General features: G+C 39.6%; 1 protein-coding gene across 4 annotated transcripts; it reads left to right on the top strand.

Moving 5' to 3' along the window:
• The first annotated feature begins 1,042 nt into the window (after window positions 1-1,042).
• Window positions 1,043-17,473, top strand: LOC309473917 (uncharacterized protein). 4 transcript variants are annotated; one of them, XM_082136184.1, is made up of 16 exons: window positions 1,045-1,172; window positions 4,263-6,156; window positions 6,258-6,453; window positions 6,584-6,697; window positions 6,793-6,843; window positions 6,930-6,983; window positions 7,109-7,210; window positions 7,322-7,402; window positions 7,575-7,658; window positions 9,590-9,673; window positions 10,031-10,114; window positions 10,469-10,552; window positions 10,638-10,810; window positions 11,733-11,797; window positions 12,006-12,106; window positions 16,650-17,473. In XM_082136184.1, the coding sequence occupies exons 2-16, from the start codon at window positions 6,142-6,144 to the stop codon at window positions 16,763-16,765; spliced, it is 1,404 nt and encodes a 467-aa protein (XP_081992310.1). In that variant the 5' UTR covers window positions 1,045-1,172; window positions 4,263-6,141; the 3' UTR covers window positions 16,766-17,473. The 4 variants fall into 4 exon arrangements, with proteins under 4 accessions (XP_081992312.1, XP_081992309.1, XP_081992311.1 ...); XM_082136183.1 differs by having other exon boundaries at window positions 1,044-1,172; window positions 4,263-6,453; XM_082136186.1 differs by lacking the exon at window positions 11,733-11,797 and having other exon boundaries at window positions 1,043-1,172; window positions 4,263-6,453; window positions 16,650-16,780.
• The last annotated feature ends 16 nt before the right edge of the window (window positions 17,474-17,489 follow it).

Raw genomic sequence — 17,489 nt, forward strand, 5'->3', positions numbered from 1 at the left:
AGAGAGGGAGCGAGAGACCTTGCGTGTGTGTTCTAGCCGAATTCATCAGACCAACCCCCAAGTTCTGCTTTTAGTTCTGTTAGATATTTTAACATTGTCTAGGACAATGGTGGGAAAAATGTAATATATGCATAAAAAAAAGAAGAAAAAAAAAAGGATGAATGCACTGTCGAACGTTTCCAGGACATGCAACAAAAATAAGTCAAAATATCTTACTAAAAATCCAACCATGAAGGGACACAAAACTACCTCAAGTTAAAGAAGGACTCGTGTAGTCTGAGGTCTTTTTATTTATTTAATGCTCATATTCTTCAATGATAGATTGTCAGCCTTTTTCTGTGTTTCAACATGCCAGTGTTTGAAATGTTTTCACTGCAGTAAGTGTGCACTCACTGAACCTGAGAGTCTCCGGTGTGAATGGCTTCACTATTCTGCCCTCTAGTGGCAAATACATGTGGACAGAGTGCAAACAAGCAAAATGCATGGACATATAATGAAAAAAACTTTATTTTCAGGCTTTTCCCAATATAAACTCGGCACACATAATTCAGATTGATTCAATTACATTGAAAGAAATTTAAATAGAAAGCAATCATTTCTTCTAGGTGCTTCAAGCCACTAGCTAAGTATTTCATGTTGAGTGTTCACTAGGGCTGAATGATTAATTGCATTTAGATATAAGATACGCACAAGATATGAGATAGCCCAGTAAACAATTACCGTCTTTCAACGTTGAAATATGGTTGAAAATAAGTCGGTCCGCCTTGGACTGGTTTACGACGTGATTTCAACTGCTAGTTTAGGCTGGACTGTTTGACTACGTGTTTTCAACTGACCATGTTTTCAACTCATAATCTAAACAGCTGTTATGCTAAAACAACGGAGAAAACAAATTACCAAACCATTCATATTATCTTAAATAAATGTAAAGAGTTTTACATATTCCGTCAAAGTTATAAAAAAAATACATGCGATTGAGGTACAATGAGGATTCATACATTGCTATAATCACCCCACCCCACCAGGTGGCGGTAATGCACAATTAGAGATAGTTGCCAACCGCCACAAAACCGAATGAAGAAGAAGCGGAGAGGCTCGCGCGCGAAACTGTTTTTCCCAGCCAACCGTCAGATTACAGAAGCTCTTCACGACTCAGAAAGAAGCCGTGTAAAGTAAGTAGCTATGACAAAATAATTAGATATGATAGCAAAATAAGTGTTATAAACGTTTACCTAAGTGTTATAAGCGTTTATAATTTCAACCAAACTTGACTTTTTTATTGTAAACGTAACTTAACGAGTGTCCACAGCCACCACACCGATGGACAGTTGCTAATAAATGACCCAAATGCGGATATTAATAAGCCATGAGGTTTAACTGTTTGTGATTAATTTGTAACTTAGTTATGTTATCGAGGTAGATATCCAGATTCATTGATTTTAGCTTTGTTTAGGCTATTTATAAACTTCCTTACAACGTTTACCTCAGCTAGGTTGCCTAACTTAACTGATAGAATTTAGCTGTACGGCTAAGTGTTTAGTTTTGTGTTTTTTTCTTCAAACTAGCAAGCACAAAACCCCATTGTTAGCTAGATGGTGAAGTTCAAGATTGAGAATGGGACGTCACGCGTTTCACTCCGCGAAGGTGCCGCCATTTTAGGTGGCTATCCGTCGCCATCAGAGTCCTGCAACGGGTCGGGTAACGTTACGTTAACGTTACCCTTATAAAAGTGGATAAATCGGTGGTGACATTCCTAAAATTCACGGGCGAAGTTGCGGGCAGATAATGAACTCCTTGCAGGCGGGGTAGTAGATGAAAAATATGTGCTTGAAGAGCTCTTTTCTAAAACGCCATAAAAAAACATTGTAATTTAATATAATTTTTGCTCCAACGTTTCATTCCAAATCCTTGTTTAAAATGTAGGCTACTGCAAGATTTCTTTTTAAGCCTACATGGATAAATCCTCTCAACTAATCAGAATTCGGTGAACTGTTATGTTTGTTCATATAACTTTAATTCCTCAAAATGATTCAAACAAATCTTGTCTCTTTTTCTTGTTTTCAGTGCTGATGTAGTGACGCATTCAAAAGTAATGGATATGAATAAAATATTGCAATGAGAAATTCATCATCTGTAATAGAGAATGGTCACATTATTTTCGCATTGAGGAAAAGACAAAGACATTTTTTAAAAGACAAACATATAGGCCTACATTTTTTGTAAAAACAAAAGGATTTATAGCGGGGGTTTTTTAAGTATGGATTTATAGCGTTTTGAAAAAAAAATAGGCTACTTTGATCATAAACGATATTGTTTGATTTAATAATCATTGTTCAACATGTTCAGACTAGGGTTGGGCATCGAGAACCGGTTCCAACTGGGAACCGTTTAAAAAATAACGATGCCATTGGAATCGTTTAGAAAATTTGTTTTCGATTCCGATCATCGGTTCCAAACGCGCAAGTTTTGGTTTCCATAGTGGCCACTGGATTTCCGGAAGTGCTTGCCGCGCCCGCTTGTTCTGTTGCAGGCATGGAGCACGGTAAGCGGCGCTCAAAAGTGTGGCTTTATTTCACCTTAAAAAAGCATGGGTCGGCAGAGTGCAACACATGTGACAAACTTATTTCTTGCACGGGCGGAGGCACTACAAATATGACTAAACACCTAACGTTACGCCTGCATGGTGTACAAAATTTACAAGGAGTGTAGCGTGTTCGACATATGTCCACTGTCTCTGAGCGCAGGTCCACTGTCTCGTCCTCCTCAGGCAACCCTGCGCGACCAACGTTAGTAACGTTGCCAGGATCGAGTGCAAAATAATTAATCTGTAATGTTTGTTATTTTGAATAGAAATCATCACTCATAAAGCGTCATTCACGTCTCCTCCGGTTTATTTGTGTTCACATACATGCAATAAACAGCATCCGCCAGGGCTCTTAATCCAATGGTGCGCATATTTGGAGAAATAATGATTTATCATCACATGTTTGTAAAATGATTCGCGTCAGTTTATGATATCAGCGCTCTCTCATTCGCTGTACAGCTGTCAAATCATCTCACGCGGACCAACGTGATATGAGGTATTTTTTTTTATGAATAGAGAATGTTTATAGTATATGTGCTAAGCAAGGTAGCTATTAGCTGCATTTAAAATGCTAAATATAACATATTTCAACATCTTTTTTTTTAACTTAAAACCATTTTAAACCGCGACCGGAATATGATACAAATCAATGGTGTTTTAAAGTGAGCTTTTATACATTGAGTTAGTTATGTCCAGAGAGTCCAGACCAGGGTGCAAGTTCTGCATAAATCTGTTTTTTGGTCTGGTGCAGAGGCATTCCTAATTTTCTCCCACGTGGGCTGCAGCTCCCAAAACTAAAACTAAATCAAAATAAAATTTTCCTCTGTGAAATGAGCCTGTGACAGGTTTTGACTCCACCCCTCAAAGAATCGGAATCGAGAATCGAAAAGAACCGAAATCGAAATGAAGAATCGGAATCGGAATCAGAATCGTTCAAATCAAAACGATGCCCAACCCTAGTTCAGACTGAGTCAACAAACAACAACAACATTTTAACTGGATAAATAAATAAAAATAGCACTTTTATTGGATTTTGTATGGGTCAGGTAACGGGTGGGTGCGGATTTAAATATCACAGGTGACGGGTTGGATCTGGTGCTGAACTTTGCGGGGGCGGGTCTCCAAAAATGGACCTGTGCAGGACTCTGGTCGCCATGGTTGTGTGACAGAGCAGCTTGATATGTGTTTGCATTTTCTCTACTGTACACACTCTAAAAAATATTCAGTGGCTTAGAAAATATCTCAGTAATAATTAACTTTATGAAATTAAGAAAATCTCTGAATATCATTTGTTTGAGTTGAACATATACATTTATCTAAAATGTAGTTATATCAAAAAATCACAAAGAAATTTTGTGTATTTGACTAACCAATTATTTATACAATTGATATATTTGTGAAATTTCTATCAAAATATTTGAGAATGGAGAATTAAACTTATCTCAAGAACTAGGCTACAAATATTACTTAATATTATTACAAGAAAGATATCCTTACAAAACGTTGGCAGTCCTTGAGAGAATCCAGGATTACACTATTGAAATTGAAGCAAGCATCATGATGTCTGCACATAAATGTACCTCCTATAATTAGCAAACACTATAAAACTTTGTTTATAATGTTTAAAAATCAAATCAATTAAAAAAATTTACAATGTCAACATATATTACTGTTGCAGATATGACATACTTAAGAAGTTGGAGAAAAAGAAAAGCAGAAGTAAATGCCATTGCTCAGTTGGATAGTGATGACAGCCTTGATATTCATTCGCTACCAAGTGATAGAAGTGATGGTGATGGACTTCAAGAAGTTGTAGAAGATAACGAATCTGATTATGGATACACAGAGCATGTAGAATCCTCGGACTCTGAGCCTGAAATCCTGAGTTTACACCCTGACAGTGATACACCAGATATTGCCTGTGATTTAAGGACTTGGTCAACAAGTAATTCAATCACTCAAACGTCATTGAATGAGCTACTAGGCATCCTTCGTAAACATGGGCACCAGCTGCCAAAGGATGCACGCACCCTCCTTTCAACCCCCAAAACCGTTGAATGTCTTTCTAGATGTAATGGGCAGTACATATATTATGGATTAGAACAAGGCATTAAACTAAAGATTGCACAGTGCCAATCCTTTTCACAAAACATTGAGTTGTGTGTAAACATTGATGGCGTACCACTTTTTAAATCAAACAGTGTTCAATTTTGGCCCATATTGGCACAGTTTCACAATTTTGATCCTTTCATTGTTGCACTTTTCTGTGGAACAGCAAAGCCAAGTCCTTTGGATGATTTTGTCAAAGACCTTTTGGAAGAGTTTCAGCATCTCAAAGCTGTTGGGATGGAGTATGAAGGTCAACTTTATGCTATCAGCCTTAAGGCCTTTATATGTGATGCACCAGCAAGATCATTTTTAAAGTGCATAAAAAACCACAATGGGTACTCCAGCTGTGAAAGGTGTTTGGCCAAAGGATCGTGGGAAGGTAGAGTGGTTTTTAACAGTCCTGAGACCTTTAGAGCAAGAACAGACGAGGAGTTCAGTCAAGTACTGTATGAAGATCACCAGACTATAAAAAGCCCACTTATTGATGCAGGCATACCTTGCGTGAGCTCTTTTGTGTTAGACTATATGCATTTGATTTGTTTAGGAGTAGTAAAACGTGTTCTAGTCTTTTTGTCTCGGGGTCCAAAATTGTGCCGGCTATCTGCAAGACAAAAAGATGAGATCTCAGAAAAACTAAACAAGCTGAATGGATCCATGCCAAGTGAGTTTGCAAGGCAGCCCAGGGGTTTGAGGGAACTAGATAGATGGAAAGCCACTGAATTTCGACAGTTTGTTTTATATACTGGACCAATTGTTCTTCGAAATGTAGTTTCACGTGAAGTGTATACTCACTTTTTGACATTGACAGTGGCTCTGTCAATCCTGCTGAGCTCTGATGAGAACACACGACGTTCATATATTGCATATGCCGAGGAGCTTCTAAAATACTTTGTTAAAGGGTGTGATGACCTTTATGGAAAAACATTTGCAGTCTACAATGTGCACTGCCTGTTGCATCTGCATGAAGATGCTTCTCACTTCAACTGTTCACTAAATGACATCTCATGTTTCCCATTCGAAAATCATCTGCAAGTAATTAAAAGATTGGTCAAAAATAGCCACAATCCAATCGCTCAAGTAACAAAGCGGATGACTGAGATCGAAAATGTTAAGAAAGGCATCAACAAGCCTCAAGAGACAAGGTCGTGTTTTTATATATCAACTAAAGATAAAGACTACTGCTTTATGCTTCACAATGAAAATTTTGCATTTGTGAAGGAAAAAAGGCAGGATGGAACTTTGGTATGTGATGTGCTGAGCCAAAAGGACACAAAAGACTTTTTTAAGAAGCCATGTGAGTCAAGGCTATTCAATATAGTCTATGTTCAAAGAAAACGGACAAAGACAAAGTTATTGCAAACCGAAGACCTTTACCGGAAGGTTGCTTGCCTCCCTTGTGAACAAGGGCATGTCCTTTTTCCTCTCCTCCATGGAATGGAGCACAGGAAATGAACACAAATAACGTATGTAATATTTACTATTATTCAAAATAGTAGTGCACTGTTAGCATCATGTAGAAAAGGAAATGTGTAGTTCTAAATTAAATAATCTAATTGTGTTTCAGGCAATGGTATACGCACGGGCTGTTTGGGTGGAGAATGGGAAGCAGATGGAAGGAGTTTTGCCATTGAACTGGATTGACACAGAGACCAAAGTGGTGCGATGGCCTCTAAAAAACGTGTCTGTGGCACATAAGCGCCTTTTACAACCACAAGAGGACTGGTTAAGCTTTGAATTTGTTAAAGTCAAAGTGACATCAGGTGAAACAAATATATATTTTGAATGTTATTTCTGGCTTATTTATTTATTTATTTTTTTAGTTAAAATACTATAATACTTGAATACGTATTACTATCGTTAGTAGTGTTTGTTTTCATTCCTGATTTTTAGTAAGCCGACAGGAGTGTGAAAAATATAATTACACCTCAGCTCAAACCGAAGAGGAGGACACAGTCTGTCAAAAGAGAATGAAGAAAAGAAGGAAATTTGAAGATTATGTTCAAGGTAATTTATTTGGTCCTATTTAAGGACATGCATTAAACAATGAGCGTATAATGTAAACAATCACATATCATAAATGACAAATATAATATTGGCAGGGTCAGATTTGTCTCCTGAGGAGGATGAGCCCTTGCCAGACAAGAAAAAGGGTGAGTACAGTTTAAGTTGTGTAAACTGTATTAGTATTCATCGTTATCTTACTGTGATTAATTTCATTGTGCATGTTCTTGCCTAGAGGATACAGTGTTGCTTCCGGTTCCTCCGCCAAAGATTAAGCTCTCACAAAAGGGTGAGTAAAATAGCTGGGCTAGTCCAGTGGTATAATTCAGTCATCAAACTTCAGGGAATGGTTGGCAATATGAGTTTTTCTGTCATTTAAGTTGCTGATGCTTCTGGTTTTGGAATTTCTTTTAGCAACCACAGGACAAAAAAAAACTATGCTGCTCGAGTTACCTGCACCCCCAGAACTGGCTAACACCACCGTTAGACAACCAGAGAGTCCTGCATATTCAGAAAGTAATTTCATGTTTTTATTTATTCTACTTGCTCACAATGCAAATTGAATATAAAGTATTTTTAAGTCTGGGTTCAAAACAAAGTATTTCACACTTCCTGTTCCTTTTTCAGTTTCTGGATGTTCTCGTCCAACGCCTCACCGTTCACCCACAAGGTCTGAATCATCAGAAGCATTTAGTCCAGAGTCAGCCAGTAAGTCAGTAAAATGTTTATTTAAATTGGCTAGTACATTGTTTTTTCATGTCCATGATCAGTTGCATTCTTCAAAGTTGTCAATTCTCCTACCTCACTTATTGACATTGTTGCAGGAGCAAAAAAAATATTTCAATGAGCTTCAACGCTTTTTTTTTTTGTTGTTGTTAAGGGTCTAGGCGTTCTCGCACACCTCAGCGTGGAGTTCGAAAGCCATCACAGTCCGGGAGCAGAAAAAGTCGAGCGTCCTCATCCAGTGAGTCTTTAAAAAGGATAGCTGTCTTTAAAAAAGATTTCAATAGCCGCGTTTCCACTGTCGGGCCAGGGCCGGGCCGTGCTAGTGCGTGCCAGGGCCAGTCGCGTTTCCACTGTCATTTCCGGGGCTTGATCGGGGCTTACTCTGGGCCAACAGCCAGGATTTCTGGCCCGTCGAATACCTTGGGCCAATGCGGGCTAGAGGAGTGGTTACCAACAGAGGCGGAGTTCACCTGAGTCGGGAGACGGCAGCGCCGGATGATTCTGTCAGCATTAAAGATTTTAAAATAATTTAACTCGCGTTCATGTTTGAATGCCTTCTGTTTGTGATACAAAAGACTATGCGCGCTAATCATTACCATAGTAAACATAGTAAACGCTTGAAGATACGCATAGTAAAAAAACATCGTGAACGCTTGAAGAAATCAGACCAATCATAAAGGATCACAGTCATGTTTTTATTTTATCTGTCAGTAGCCTACGTCTCGTCTCTTTATACCGGACTATCATAAAATAAAGCAACTTTTTTTTCGGGAGCTTCCTCTGTTTCTCTGACTGAAAATATCTGAATGGAAGTCGAGAGAGTGCTAAAGCTCATCAGGTCGTATTTTTGTTGGCATATATTTGTAGAAATTATCATTCTTTCTAAATGTGATGTAATGTCCTGTAACTAGCCTACCATAAACAGAAACGGTACAGAAGAAGTAAGTGTGATAGACCTAACATTAGAGTGACTAATGTGCAATTTTGACATAAATTAATTCATTATGATCAATCTATCACTTTTTATTGTAAACCTGTGGTAAAACATCAATGCTTGGGTTTTAAATATTCAAGTAAACAACAAAAATGCCAGCAAACGGCTGCTTTTATCATGTTTGTTTTCAACGCTGTTTCCAGTGATTTCTGATTCGTTTTCTGATAAAACTTCCATCTGTTGGTGAAATGATGGGTTAGTGTGACGTTGTTCCAGAGAGGCGTGTTACGGGTGTGTTTTAGGGCCAATCCCAATTCACCCCTTGGCCCTACCCCTCCGTTTTGCGTGTGCACGTGAAGGGGTAGGGCTGTCTCAATTCTCTTTTGGTTGGAGGGGTAGGGGTAAGGGGAAGGCCCAGATGGCCCTTGAAACGAAGATTTTTCGGGACCACACTTCAAACGAAGGGGTATGAGAAATGTACCTGCATACACCGGCTACAGAGGCAACATGACTGCCAATAATCATTTTCTTTGTCACATTAAATCTCGTGTTCATATTTACGGTCATGTTCTTCAAAGAAACGGGTTGCAAAAAAAATCATTAAAGTTCGCTTCAGCAAAAGTTTGAAGCGAAGTGGACGCGCGAATGAGGCGAATTCGCGTCCACCGCGCCGCACTAAACGCCTCATTCGTGCCGCAAGACCTCCAGACGCGCGTAAACGCATTGAAATCACTCGCGCCTGACGCGCTATTCACGTCCGGTGTGAACGCACCATTAGGCGTTGAAGATATCTTCATCTCCGTTTCTTTCTGCAAACTTCACAAGAAAAATACAAAAAATAGCTGTAACTCACGCAAGACTACAGCTGACGACGGCATCTTGGAAGTTTGTGATAAACATTGGCGCGTCTCCTGTGACTTAGGCGCTAGCGACGATGTATAATGACATGTAATGGTGTAGTAGTGGTGTCCCATTTCTTAGGGGAATATTTTCACCCCTACGCCTTGCCCCTCTGTTTCAAGGGGCAAGGGGTTAGGGGTAGGCGAAGGGGTATAAAATAGAATTGGGATTGGGCCTTAGTGAAGCCCTGGCTCGCACTGGCCCGACAGTGGAAACGCAGGCCCGGTGCTATTAGCCCGGCACGGCCCGTTTAAAGCCCTGGCTCGCACTGGCCCGACAGTGGAAACGCGGCTAATGAGCTTCAATGCTGTTTTTTTATTTAATAATTTTTTTAGGATCTATGGGTTCTTGCACGCCTCAGCGTGGAGTTCGAAACCCATCACACTCCGAGAGCAGAAAAGGTCGGGCATCCTCATCCAGTGAGTCCATGACCAGTTGCAATCTTCATAGTTGTCAATTCTCCTACCTTATTTATTGACATCATTGCAGGAGCAGCTGTCTTTAAAAACAATTTCAATGAGCTTCAACGCTTTTTTTTTTTGTTGTTGTTAAGGGTCTAGGCGTTCTCGCACACCTCAGCGTGGAGTTCGAAACCCATCACACTCCGGGAGCAGAAAAGGTCGGCCATCCTCATCTAGTGAGTCCATGATCAGTTGCATTCTTCATAGTTGTCAATTCTCCTACCTCACTTATTGACATCATTGCAGGAGCAGCTGTCTTTAAAAACAATTTCAATGAGCTTCAATGCTGTTTTTTTATTTAATAATTTTTTTCAGGTTCTAGGCATTCTCGCACGCCTCAGCGTGGAGTTCGAAACCCATCACACTCCGGGAGCAGAAAAGGACGGGCATCCTCATCTAGTGAGTCCATGATCAGTTGCATTCTTCATAGTTGTCAATTCTCCTACCTCACTTACTGACATTATTGCAGGAGCAGCTGTCTTTAAAAAAGGATTTTAATGAGCTTCACCCTTTTTTCCTTTTCTTTTTTTTCAGGATCTAGGCGTTCTCGCACGCCTCAGCGTGGAATTCGAAACCCATCACACTCCGGGAGCAGAAAAGGACGGGCATCCTCATCTAGTGAGTCCATGATCAGTTGCATTCTTCATAGTTGTCAATTCTCCTACCTCACTTACTGACATTATTGCAGGAGCAGCTGTCTTTAAAAAAGGATTTTAATGAGCTTCACCCTTTTTTCCTTTTCTTTTTTTTCAGGATCTAGGCGTTCTCGCACGCCTCAGCGTGGAGTTCGAAACCCATCACAGTCCGAGAGAGGCTTATTCCCCATGTCTCAAGCTAGTACGTCCATGGTCAATATTTATTGTATGATTCTTTAATAATCAAAGTAACAAAAATAAATGAATTAATATATTTTCTTCCACAGAATACCAGAAGTCAGTGCTTGGAAAGCTAGTTGAACTTCTTGATGAGATAAAAAGAGTCGGAAGGCACTATGAGCCGCTGAATTCTGCTGTCCATGTTGCTAGACTAGAAACCTTAGAAGATTTTGCTGAAGAAGAGGCACGTCTCAAGGACCGCAACCTCTGGAAACAAAGGGTATGATTTCTACAGAAATTGGACTAAACTGTGTCAATAAGACTAGACTAGAGGTCTGCGCGGGACTGTTTTTTAAGTCCCGCTCCCGCTGGGGTTATATCCCGCACCCACCCGTTCCCGCTATATATACACTATTTGTTCACCCGCTGTCTGCTTAGAATAATTTTCTTCCCGACCCGACCATCCCGCTTTAATATAGATCTCCCAGAATTTCACATGTACATTTTCACAGAGAAAATAAAAATGTAGTCTGCACAAACATTTTTTTATTATTATTTTATTCGCCTTGTCAATATACAAAATTTAACATTTTGCTGCAGACAGTAGGGGAAAAAATATCGCAGCGAAAAAAAAGAAAGAAGTGTAAGCTATTATTTTTATTCGTATTATCAAAATTCGTAACATTTTGCTGTTAAGCAAATACAATCAATGCATGACAGAAAGAACCGTTACTGGTCCGTGCGTGCAGCGCGTGCATAACGGTCCTGAGTAGCCTACAGGGCAGACCCTGTTGGTCGATAAGATTAAGATTAGGTAAAGCGAAGATATGCTGTTCTGAAAGAACGTCGGCGTCGGGAACGTGATATTGAATGACCGACCGCTCCCGTTCAAATTACACCAGAGTTACCGACCGCTACCGTTTTTTAGTCGGAAATTTAATCCCGCGGCGCAAAATATCTGGTCGGATCCCGCGGGACAGCCGCGGGAATGCAGACCTCTAGACTAGACCTCCAAGTGTCCAAAACGTCTAAATTATCGCAGCATCTGTTAACATGCACACAGCTTTATAGAATGTGTTATTGTATGGATGAGTCAACATGACTAGTTCCGATTTAAGCCCAATCTGGCAACAATCAGTATATTTCCAACACCATTGGTTTATTCATAATGTATTGAGTGGCTTTTCATGTATCATGTACAGGTGTCCCAGCTCTCAAAGGTGGGAGGGAGGAATAACAAAGACTGCGTCCATAAAGTAATGGACAGGTATTAAACAACTGTCACATGATCAGAATATAGAATGTAATTATGCAGTTAAATTTTTACTAATTTCCTTCTATTTGCCCTCCTCTTAGCACATAGAAAAGCAAAAATGCAGAAAGAGATGATTCATTAGGAATAATGAAAGCATAAAGGAATATTTGTAGAATGTAGGTGTTGACCTCACTATATGATTTTCTGCATGTTTTCTCAGGCTTTTCACCAACAGCCTAATGGCTGCTTTCAACATGAAGGGGCGGGGTCGCAGTGAGAAAAAAGCCTTCCAGGATACCGTTTTTTACTCTGTTGTAAAAGGTAACTGCATTTTTCATGTTTATACATGTGCTTCTCAAATTAGAATAGTGGAAAAGTCAATTCATTTTAGCAATTCAACTTAAAGGTCCAAAATGTAAATTTCTTCGCCGCTAGGGCTTGCTAACCTCTTACAATAACAAAGGTGCAAATTTGATGTCGCAAAATTTGCTAAGAATTATGGAGCTTGTCGTCAACTGTAACCGATAAATCTAATGATTAAGGGTATCACGATTTCGATTTTAAATTGAAATCGATCGAAATTAATGCTCAATCTCGATCATCGAATCAAAAAATGGAATCGTCGATGCTGCCACGCCCCATATGTCAAGTCAGCTCGGCTTGCCTGTAATAGTTAAAACTCCTTTTTTCGAGAATATTGAAGCCTTTATTTTAAAATGCATTGCAGCTGCATAGCGAGAGCATCATAGCTCGTCTGAGCGAGCTGGCTCAGCTGTGCTGCGACAACTGCACAAACCTATGGTGAGTTAGCAGTGGTGTGCGGTCCAATGGGAGCGCTTGGCGCCCTGCCAACCTCGAGCGCGCCAATTTGGAAGCGGCTGAAGTAAACATTCAGAGAAAACTCGCCATAGGACTTTAGGTTTAAATCGACTGAAGCGAACCTGAAGTACCTGATATGAGCGAAATAGCACGGCAAGGCAATGCAGTACTCGTTCCCTTATCTCTAAGGGAACCGAGGTTATGCGAGGAACCAAGCGTTCCCTTACGAGAACGTTCTCTCGTACTGCGTTGCAAACGCTGTGGAAACCCAATTTAAAACGCCGTGCTATAGACCCTTTTACTGTTTGTACACAATGATGACGTATGCGCGCGCATATTGGCAACGGAAGTATGGCGAGAATCAGCAGCGTGTCAAGTAGGGATGGGGCCGATCCGATCCAGTATCGGTATCGGGATCCGATACCAGCGTAATTCACGTATCGGATTTTCCCGATCCAACCTGCGGAGATATCCGATATCCATGAGTAATGTCTGCGCTTTAACGTTGTCTGCTGAAATGACTCCAAAAGTGATTCCCGCCGGCTAGTCTTCTAGCTGGCTGCAAACTGCGGAATAGATTTCCTAAACGGAGGCGCGGCTCAATGAGACAGAGTTATGAGACACGCTCCAGCTCAGGAAATCCATTCCGCAGTTTGCGGCTAGCCAACAACGTCCGCTGTGTGGAAATACTTCACACACTGGAAACACCGCAGAGCAAGACAGCAAAATGCAATGTTTGCGAAGCCGTAATTCAGAGCTCTTTGAAGCTCCCTCGCGTCGTACAACACAACGAACGCAATCAAACATTTACAAAAACACCACGTTACTGTGCGTTCACACCAAACGCTAATAGCGCGTCAAATTCGCGTCTACCGCGTCTAGTTGGACGCTTTAATATTTTGAATCCATTCGCGCGTCCAGAGAAAAATTGACGCGCATAAAAAACAAAAGTTTGAAGCGAAATTGACGCGCGTCTGAGGCAAAATCCGCTTGTCTGTTTGCAAGATGCTGATGTTGATCGAGCATTCATCGAGAGAGTTAACGTTACTGCATAGGAACGAGGATCACCCTTCAGATAGAGTGTGTGTAAGATGTTTACACTTGCACTTTTCTTATATTTCAACACTCAAGTATTTGACATTTTGGGAATGTAATAAATATTGACATGACAATAAATTTGAAGCCCTTACAGTTGCATATTTGTTTTCAGAATGGGATTATTCCTGTTTTTCTGACTTCCTTTTCTGACCTTATACTTACCTCAAGTTGCCTTTTGGGATATACATGCATACATACGTACATCATACTTGCCTGTTGAGAGAAGTTTATTTCAGCATCATATAAAATAAACAATAATGATAATAATAATATTAAAGCAAACAGCTCTGGTATCGGAATAGTATCGGTATCGGCCGATATCCAAATTCAGGTATCGGGATCGGATCGGAAGTGAAAAAATGTGGATCGGTGCATCCCTAGTGTCAAGCTACGCGAGCGGATTAAACAACAGACGTGAGCATTTTTTATTATGTCCTCGCTCCAATCAACACGTTTAATCGCCTGCAGCCACTCTTCTGAAACGGCCGTGATCCTGTCGGAATCCTATAAATCTTAAGCCCCTTGGTGGAATATCGATTAGTGCAACCGTAAACGCAACAACCAGACATTTTGATGCTGGGAAACCGTTTTGATCAACTTTCGGAGGTGCTAACACGTTAGAGCCAGTGGGGAAAAACACCACTTCCGTTGCCAAAATGCGCACGCAACTATTTGATCACGTGGGCTGTAAAAGGGTCTAGTCAAGTCAAGTCAAGTCATCTTCATTTATATAGCGCTTTTAACAATGTAGATTGTCTCAAAGCAGCTTTACAGAGATAAATGCATAATTTAACGTAAGATTGTTTTGGCTTTATAGCGGTTCTTTAATAAAGTTATTTTCCAGCTAAAGTTGGTTTTGATTGATTCGCTTCCGTCGCAATGATCATTAGTTATTAAATTAGGGGCCGCCAAGACGACACCATTCCCTCTACACAGACTTTAAACGCGATCCTGTGAGAAACGCTGATGGCATTCAGATATTTTCCAGCTAAAGTTGGTTTTGATTGATTCACTTCCGTCGCAACGATCATTTGTTATTAAATTAGGGGCCGCCAAGACGACACCATTCCCTCTACACAGACTTTAAACGCGAACATGTGAGAAACACTGATGGCGTTCAGATGCTAATTAAGAACGGGTTCAATAGTTATGTGCGTTTGAATATATGTGTGCAGGTTTGGAATTCCCTGAGCAGTTACAGTCTATTCGCCTGTAACTGCTCTGAGGAGTCCTGGGAGCCCCAGGACTGTAATAGGTTATATTGTTTAAGTTTCCAATTGACTTAAGATATAAGTTATTGTAACATTATGTTGTTAATAAAAGTTTTAAATTTGACAATGTAGTGTGTGGTACATTGCGAACAAAGGTCAGATATTATTATATTGCATAAAAGTAAAAAAATGGCATAGCTTGTGCTTTCATTTTTTTTTATCGAGAATCGAATCGAGTCAAACCGTGAGTTTAGATTCGAAAATGTAATCGAATCGAGGATTTGGAGAATCATGACACCCTTACTAATGATGTTTATGGATGAGTGAATACATGGATGTTTTTATCATGACTGTGATATGAAGCAGGTCGTGAGTGCTAAGAGACACACGCGACGCAAGTCCCGCGAATATAAAGGAATATTGACAATTCTACCGAAATACACGGAAGTGTTGAATTACTACTCACAGGTCAGTTTATTAGACGAATGAAACTTGCAGCGCTGTTTCACTTGCTCAAACTAAACTAGTGTATTGTTAGTTATGTTATTCTATGTTTAGTTTGTCTGTATGAGATAGCAGTAATTTCAACATCAGAATACAGATCATATTCTAACATTTAATCATGTAAACTATATAACATTGATTAGTTTTACGTACATTTTCTTACTGGTGTAATAAAGTACATAAAGAGCAACATCAATTGGAAGTTAGTCTCGGACATAGAGCTCTCGACATCTCGAAATCACCGCGCTGATGTTGTTCTCCTTTTTTTATTTTAAAGTCTGCTTGCCATGGTCCATAATGTTTGAACAAAACAACAAGCGTGCAGATAGACATTTCGAACTACACAGTTGTCCATGTCTGTTGCCTTGGTTACAATCAGAGGGCTCTGGTTACCATACAGCGGAAACCAGGGAGAACCGGATATTACGTCAGTGACAGGCGACAAGTGAAAAAAAATTCCGGGACGGACAATTATTTAAAATTAAAATTTCTCTGAAATTAAAAATCTTTGGGGACTTTTGGGATATTGTAAGCACACAACTGCAGGAAATATATAACACTGTTCAAGTGATTTGGGAATATTTTATTACAAAATTCCTACATATTGGACCTTTAACAGGTGAAAGTAATTTATTATATAGACTCATTACATGCAAAGTGAGAGATTTCAAGGTTTTATTTTTGTTATAATTTTGAAATCGTGCTTATTTTCTAAATAAATTATTTCCAGTTTAATTTTCTGATTTCTCATGGGCCCCCCCTCACTGGTTCTCTTGGTCCCCCCATTTATTAAATCCTGTAATCGCCCCTGCTGAGTACATATGCATGATTATACTTTTCAGAGGGCCAACATTTCTGTATTAACAATCTTTTTTTTTTTTTTATGTAATATTACATTTTTCTGAGATTTTGAAATTGGGGGTTTCATAAGCTGTAAGCCAATAATCATCAAAATTATAAAGGATTGAAATATCTCACTTTGCATGTAATGAGTCTATATAATATATTAGTTTCACCTGTTAAGTTGAATTCCTGACATTGACTTTTTCATGACATTCTAATTTGAGAAGCAACTGTATATATCTAATTTAGCTTACCAATTGTATTTTTTTTGGGAAGGTATGCAAATCCATGCAATTGTTAATTGATAAAATGTAAATACAATGTGTAGTAGGGGCCTTAATGATGTAAGACGTTTATTCATGTACCATCTAATATATTTTCTTTTGCAGCCGCAGTAATGAAGTGGAGTAAAACTGCCACAGAAGTGGAAATCAGGGCTGCCATGGCTGAGACACTTAAACATGCTCCAGGGAGAGCTGGAGGTGGAGGTCGCAATAAAGTTTGACATTTAATGTACATTTTCTTTCTTAGAGTTGTTTTGACTCTTGGAAAGTGAACTGTGTTGGTTACTGGACCAACGTTTATTGCACTGACTCTTGTGAAATCTGTGTTGGTTACTGGACCGATATGCACTCTGAAATCTGTGTTGGTTACTGGACCGATATGCACTCTGAAATCTGTGTTGGTTACTGGACCGATATGCACTCTGAAATCTGTGTTGGTTACTGGAACAACCTATGTGTATTGCACTTTGAAATCTGTGTTGGTTACTGGACCGATAATGCACTCTGAAATCTGTGTTGGTTACTGGACCGACCTATGTGTAATTTGCACTCTGAAATCTGTGTTGGTTACTGGACCAATGTTATTGCAGACTCTAATGTGAAATCTGTTGGTTACTTGACTGTTTGCACTATTTAAAATGTGCTGTTTAATTAAAGTTATTATAACCCTTTAAAGCTTTGTTTCATTCATATGTTATGGCATGTTAATGTGGACCTGTTTTCAACGTTGAAAAGTTGGACAAATTTGACGTCTTTTCAATTTTCATTTTCAACCATCAGTGGACCGAAATTAGACGTTGAAGATCGACCTGTTTTCAACGTTGAAAATTCGGACAAATTTGACGTCTTTTCAATTTTCATTTTCAACCTTCTGTGGACCGTAATTAGACGTTGAAGATTTACGTCTATTCAACGTCTAATAGACGACTTTTTGCTAGCTGGGAG

The sequence above is a fragment of the Leuciscus leuciscus genome, assembly GCF_965113295.1.
Source record: "Leuciscus leuciscus genome assembly, chromosome: 14".
Taxonomy (NCBI): Eukaryota; Metazoa; Chordata; class Actinopteri; order Cypriniformes; family Leuciscidae; genus Leuciscus; species Leuciscus leuciscus.